The sequence below is a fragment of the Trypanosoma cruzi genome, genomic scaffold, assembly GCF_000209065.1.
Source record: "Trypanosoma cruzi strain CL Brener 1047053516697 genomic scaffold, whole genome shotgun sequence".
NCBI classification, from domain to species: domain Eukaryota; phylum Euglenozoa; class Kinetoplastea; order Trypanosomatida; family Trypanosomatidae; genus Trypanosoma; species Trypanosoma cruzi.
The window spans coordinates 3,714-10,928 of NW_001849550.1; the positions used below are offsets into that span (position 1 = coordinate 3,714).

Here is a 7,215-nt window from a genome sequence, read left to right on the forward strand (position 1 = left end):
GATGACGATGTCCCACCTGTGCCGGCCCAGAAGTCATTGCTTCCCGAGCCGAAAGTCCTTTTTGTGTGTGTTTATAGGCCTCCTTTTGCAGCTTCACTCGGCACGTCGTGTTGCATTGTCCAGTCCAACCACGTCTGCAGCATCGTGCTTCATTGGGCGGGGGTGCGGCATGCTATTTCTTTGCTCTCTGAACCGCCTGGAGGATGGGCGGTCCCATTTCTGGGCATTTAGACAGCACCCTGAATGTCCTCGACCCGCGCTCCAGCATCGTTATTCACTGTCCGGAGGATCCATGTGACTGAGTGTGCGCAGTCGCCCTGACAACTGAAAAGATTCCATGAGCATCTCCTCCCCGCGAATGGCGCACGCCCAGGACGCACCGTTCCCCTCACGGCTGTCTGCATGCCGGAACCTGGCGCAGCCGGCGTCGCAAAGGTGGCCCAAGACGCATCCAGGAGCTGTGGCCAGGCGTTGCATCCATCATGCGTTCCAATACGCCGTCAAATGGTGCGACTGCGATCCTCCGTACAAATCCCTGCCTCCCACGGATTCCCCACTTGGTTCCCCGTGTGCCGAGTAACAGCTCCACTTCCTCTGGCGCGTCATGAATCTGCATGATCTTTCGATTGTCTCTGCCATATGGGACGCATTCCAACCTCCCGTGGCAGAAGCGGTGGAGATTTGTGACGGGCCTGGCTGAGTGCTGATGGTCGCCAAGTTGTCGTCCCATTGATTGTCATGAGCAACCCTTGCAACGGCGCCAATCGGATGCGCACCGCATGGAACTGCGCGTGGGCATCTGAGCTGCACGCCAATATTTTTTACCCTCCAACTGAGCCCGGGCACACTCATATGGGCCAGTGCAGCGCCAACTGCCTTCCTTCAAGTGCCGCCCACTTGCTCCAAACAGTGGTGTGCTTCTTCCTCTTCAGAGAGGCTCGAATGGACTCAGGGTTCCTCGGCACGGTGATGGCAGCCACAGAGTGCCGCAACGAGGTGCAATTCATCCCGTTGTCCTGGAACCGCCTTGCGGCTAGTTCACCGCCCGCTAATGGTGAGAACGCCGCCCACGTGGTGACTCAATGGCGGGTAATTCGCTGGGCAAAGACAAAGTGCCGCTGGACCACCCCGCCTCAGAATGTGGTCGTGGGCGTCTCGTGGACACCGTCCAATCCATGAGTCCGCCCATGAATTCCTCCCCCAATAAATATGCTTCGCGCCACGCCTCACAACGATAGATCGGAGGGAATATTCGCCCGGGTCGCTGGACGGATCCTGAGCTTATCAATAATAGAAACCAAACAAGATGGGAATAGGAAAGGGGTAAATGGAATAAAATAATGGATTCACCACAAACTCAAGTTTTAACACAAAGTAATAATATATATATCATCCATTGGCCACAATCGTGGTCCGTTTACTCTATTCGGATGGGATGTATATTTATTTATTCCTTAAGAAGTGGCAGACCTTGGGACCTTCCAGCTAAAAGACCCCGCCGCAAGCGGTGGGAATCAGAAGATGTGTGGAAAGGTAAAATTAAAGAAAAAAAATGATACGCTCCAACAATACAAATGGCTTCTTTTCTCTAAACGCCGCTTCACACACACATACACTGATTCTTTTGCGTTCTTGACGCACGAACCAATTCAATTTGGAAAAATATTAGTTCGACCTAGAGTAAATAGCAGAGAAAAAATAGAGGCCGCTCAGGACCGCGCACACATGTATATATATATATTACTATCAAGGCATCTCTTTTCAATTGGAGATAAATGTGCCCGTAAGGAATTAAAAATGATTAAACAAGATAAACAGTACTGACCAAGAACTGGCACATTTACAATTGAACGGTTACAAAACGCGTTTTTTTAACGAAATCATTAACACATTGACATAAAAATAAGGACCAGTAAAATCAATGGAATCGATGGAAAAGCTGACAGCAAACTGCTCACGCCTCCGCCTCCCCTGCATGCATCGATGACAATACATACATCGTCGTACTTTGGACACAAAATCCTCCCTTGCATGAACAGCCCAGTTGGTGTAATACTGCTGCCCTCCGGGCATTTGTGCCACTTACCGTGTCCAAGGTACCGCACGTTCACCTCGCCCTTGTCACACGACACCTCAGCGCACACGTCACCAATAAAACCCTCTGAATCAGCAAGTCCATCCCCTTTCAAGCACTTTGACGTCGGGCCAACGCGGCTCCCACGCATGAGGGCCTTATTCCCATTACTGCACTTAGTGATTTCATGCAATTCAATGTAAGGGCAGAAGTCCATTAAGGTGTTGGGCAAACCGCCAAGTTTGGGATTCGAAAAGTACTGAAATTGTGGGGGAAGGGGAGCGTCGTAGAGATGGATTGTACAGTGCCCCAGCCCCAGGCGATCAGACGTGCATGAAAAAAGGCGGCTTTCAGCGGTGCAAAACATCTCTGGATACTTGGTGACGCCATTTATCACGCATTTCTCCGTCAGCAGCGCGCAGCCGGAGTTGTTGCCCCATGACATCGGTTCCTCCTTTCCCCAATTTGCCCTATAAAAATCGGTGTCCTCAAAAGCAGCCATTGTCAACGCCGTGTAGTAGCCGATTCCGGAAACACCAGCCATCAGCTCGTCCTTTGCGTTGCGTCTCTTCCAATGCGACGATGCTGTTCCGTTCCCACCCTCGTCCTCCAGCTCCATGCCGGTAGCACTCATGCAGTTGAAGTGCTCACGAGTCTTCTCCACCGTCTTGGGTGACGATACCTGAAGCACCTTTGCTTTGCCACGTACACCCTCAACCTCTTTCAACATATTGCGTTCCTTCATTATCCTCACAATAAACCCAAGAGCATGTGCAATCTCATGCGCTGAAACACGAACACTGTACTCCGAATCAGTGACAAAGCTCGGGTCATAATTCACCACTCCGGCAACGGGACGCCCGTCGGCTAAGCGAGAGCATGAAGTAGCCCACGCAAGAGAGGAACCTTTTGTCGAGCCAGCGGAGACATACAATAGCATGTCCGCACCAAAAACACCCACTGTGTGGTGGGAGCTGGGTATTGTAAACTCGGCGCATGTACCTGACAAGAACTCTGGTACAATAAGGTAGCCCGTGAGAGGTTCAACAAGGAGACGATCCGTGTGAATTTTAAGTGCTCGGGGAACAAGGGATTTCAATATGATGGACTTTTTTTCCTTCGTCAAAATATCCCTTTTATTACACTCAACAGTTCCCCCAGTAAAGTCCGGACGAATCTGCCCCTCAGCGGTGCAGTATTTTGAGGGATCCTTCAGATCCTCCGTGAAGACTTGAAAGCGGATGGGCGCCCATTCGGGAGCCGAGGCAGTCAGCGCCCGCATCATGCCACCTCCCCGAGTTGGCAGCTCTAGCACCACTGCTGTCGTCCGGGGGCCAACCTTTTTTTCAATTTCTTCGGAGATGCAGTGATGCTCTGCGACGGCAACAAAACCAGAGACGCAGCAGAGCAGCAGCACCAGCAATAGCATAGTGTGACGCATCCTTGTATGTGTTTTTTCTTTTGGGCCTTTCACAGTGCACTTTAGCTGTTTGTATGCTTGTCAATTGGATTACCTTGAGAGAATAAATGAATGGATTAAATAACTTGTGTATTCTCAATAAAATACGGCATCAGTGAGTTATGGTAACTGCTGAAATACACATTGAATACAATATTACGAAATTATCACGGCTTTTTTTTTCTACAATAAACCGGGTTACCTTCGTGAAAGACTGGCCATTTGTTTCACTGCGGTTGACTGGAAAATTCACTCCGGTCCAGTGATGGCACTCCGCCTCTTCACTTTTTTTGCCGTTCTTTACATTTTCTTCTGTTTTTCCCCTAATCTTACCAACATGTCTAGCCACACGATGCCATCTGAGTGCCGAAGAGGTGGTCGAGCAACGACAAAAGTTTCCTGCTATGAAGCAACTGCCATTAAGAGAAATTTCCGAGGCGAAGGTCCTGTTCAATGCCCAGCCGTTGACGCACAGCCAAGGTGCCTGGACATTCTAGAAGCAGATGGTGCAAGGTTTCCTGCGGGCCAATTGGCGTGCTTGTGGAGCTGGGTGATCCTGCGGCAGTAGAGATCGCCTCCTGGCACTGCTGCTGTGTCGGTTGGCGTCAGGGTTGTGTGCGCAACGCGTTCTGTGCTGTGCGGTGCTTTTCCGTGTGGGGAAAACCATGTCACAGAAATCACATTTGAGCTCGGGAAGCGGTGGAGGATGTTCCGGGTGAAATGACCGACAGTGACTGACGAGACCCGAGAATCCCGTCAATGTGGAATCACAGTGCGGACATTTCTCCTTCCGACGGCGTGTGAGGGTCCGTCTCCTTACTGGAGAGACGTCTTCCTCCCTCGCCGACGGGGGAACAGTGTCCGTCCCCGGTGCAGTTGGATCGTTGTTAGAGCGCATATATGCAGACTGTTCCGGTGAGATGTTGCAGAATCGGCATTGGTTCGTGCAATCCCTCACGGCCCAGTATAGTCGGCCCCAGAGCTCAGATTCCCCGCACCTTGCCCTTGCGAGGTGAACCAGTTCCTGACGGTGTAGAACCTCCTGAGTGATCAGGTCCTTACCGCTGAGATCTGATGGCCTTGTGCCGCAAAGCAAGTAGCGATGAATGTCTTGACGGATGGTACCACGCCACTTGTTGGTGAGCTGGGTAGTAAAACATGTCAGCAGATCCGTATGCCATAAAGGTGCGATTCCTTGCTCCGTGTATTGTCCACTTTCCATAGTCTGCGTCGCATACTGATCTGCAGGCTCGTTAGCATGTACTCCGCAATGTCCGTAACAAAACTGCAGGTGCATGGACCAGCCAGCACACGTCAGTGTCAAGAGACGCTGCCAGATCTGATCCTCCGTCCAGTCTGTCTGACTGAGCGGGCCCATGTTTAGAGCCGCTAGAAGAGACTGACTGTCCGTAACCACAAGCAGAGCTTTACGCCTGTTTTGGATACGAGGGATCATCAGCTTCTCTAGGGCTAGAAGCAGCGCACGGGATTCCGTCCTGTAGCTGCATGGGCGTGCACCGCAGTTTATACTGGCCTCAACGTGATGGGCGGCCCTGAAGCGGGGATGCGAAGAGTAATGCGGACGAACCTCCTTTCACCGTCGTTCTCTCGAGGTGCTCGACAACAGGCGCGCCGGTGGTGCAGTGATCATGACCATTTATTCCGCACTGCACCACCTGCCACCGTATTGCATAAAATTCGCCGTGTTCGCCGTTGCTCTCTCCACCGCCCCATCACCACGCCGGCCTTTCCAACACGGCGGATCGGAGCGTCGCCAAAAGCTGCCCCAAAAGCCAACACACCGGACCCATGGTGCCTTCTGTGACTCCCCCGCTGTGCCGAAAGTCCCTCCAGCAGCGCAAAGGCCGTCCGCCGTGTGCGCGCCTCTTGCGTGCGGTAGGAAGTCCCTCCGCAGCACCTCCCAGGGGCTGCTGGCAACAGCGGAGACGCACTTGCGCTACAACCCGTCCCGCCGTGGCTAAGGGACCCGGCTCCAACCGCTTTTTGTTGTTTTTTCTCGTGTTTCCTCAAATAAATTCGACGGCCCACACGCCGGCTACCATCGTCGAGCATGCCCGCCCTGCTGAGTGGAGACATGAAGGGGAGCCCCGGCCCCCGGAGAGGCAGCTGCAGCGGAGGGCGTGAAACACGACCCTGTCACGCCTCCGCCCCGAAATAGCACCGTGGTTCAATCATCCATTGCTGCCGATAATCAGCAAATAACAAGACCACAAATCAATCAGCCAAATAATCGATCAATAATGAGAAGTGAGGAGGCGCCTGCCACCAGCATCGACGTTGTGCCGCATCTTCGAGGAGCTTCGTGCCTTCTCGCCGCGCGGAGGCACTGTTGGGGGGCAGAGCCTTTCCACCCCGAGAAGAGACTGCGCCAACCCTTTCGTGAGGCACAGCTTCCCCACTTCCCAAGTGTCCACCTCATGCTTTGCCCAATTGCCGGCAAAGCCGGGAAGTGGAATGGATGCGGAATTGTTTCATTGCACAATTCACGTTCGCCGGTTTTCGCGACGTCCGGTTGATGCCCGTGGCGTGCCGTGCGGTGGCGGGTCAGTCCGACATTGCTTTAGTGCTGAAAGCCACATGTTGGGCAGCAAAACTCCACCAGTGGTGATCCCATCGGAGCCTCGTCGGCGGGCGAATTGCGTTTGGCACCCGTTCCCGCCAGCCGCCAACAATTCCCCCGCCCCCAAAGCAGTAAACCGCTCCATCCGTGCATAGATGCGTCTGTCGCCAACATGGCAGGAGCTGGCGAGGCTGCCCCAAGGCAAGCGAGCTCCTTCTCCGGCAATTTGCGGGGTCGCTCCTGCCGCACTTTCGGTGCGTATGGCGGCACGCCTGCCGGATCGTGAGAACACGACAGTCGGGGATGCAATATGTTGAAAAAACAAGAGCTAATATCAAAAGAGAGAATCCCCCGCACCGCCGCGCAGCATCTTACGGGGGCCACACCATCCACACCCTCAGCTGCATGCTTTCGGAGAAACGCGGCCTCCCTCAATCCTCGTATTCGCATCGTGCCTCAAGGCGGCGCTCTTCGTCTCGCGGCTGAACGATAAGCCAATAGATCCACACCACTTGGCAAGGACCTCCTGTTCTCCTGTTGGCGCCACTTTTTGGCCGCACATTGGTCCCGTCGAACCACGCTCCTCCGCCGCCCGCTGGTTCGGATACTGCTAATCCCAACAGAAGTCTCCTTACCACGCGCGGCGCCACAGACTGCGGTCTTACCATCTCGGGGTCTTCCGCCAAGACCCTCGCGGTGGTGCGGGGAACTTCCGGACAACACTCGTGGCCCGTGTGGGGGCGAGTCAATTCCACAAGATCCACAAATCCCACTCGACAGCCAAAACTCGCCCGTGCATATCCGCCAAAAGAGCTGCCTGTAAAAAGGCGCATCCACATCCAGTAAAGCGGCGGCTTCGTCCCATAATGCGCTAAGATACTGTGAAATGTGAAATGGCAGAGCAACCATGACCCCGGCGTCCTCATGGGCGTTCCGTGCCCTTGGCAATGCGATGAACCGCCATCCACGCACTGACGGCTTGTCCACCACCGCCGGCCCACCCCGCGACAGGCCCCTCCATGGCTCTACAAATAATACCCGCCCTTTTCACAAGCAGCGCATGCTGTGCGGAGTTCCGCAAATTCATTTCGTTCCCATCGC

At 53.8% G+C, this 7,215-nt stretch overlaps 1 protein-coding gene across 1 annotated transcript, besides 3 other annotated features; it reads right to left on the minus strand.

The window, feature by feature from the left end:
- Positions 1-2,904: a sequence feature (areas merged during assembly that could not be assigned to a particular haplotype. This can correspond to areas where the two haplotypes were merged or to regions with more than two copies in the genome that were merged during assembly.).
- Positions 1,248-1,557: a mobile genetic element.
- Positions 1,884-3,515, minus strand: Tc00.1047053510263.30 (surface protease GP63, putative; the record flags this gene model as incomplete). The annotated part of the gene is made up of 1 exon (XM_799966.1): positions 1,884-3,515. The coding sequence occupies one exon, from the start codon at positions 3,513-3,515 to the stop codon at positions 1,884-1,886; it is 1,632 nt and encodes a 543-aa protein (XP_805059.1).
- Positions 2,905-7,215: a sequence feature (areas not merged during assembly with more than two copies in the genome that could not be assigned to a particular haplotype).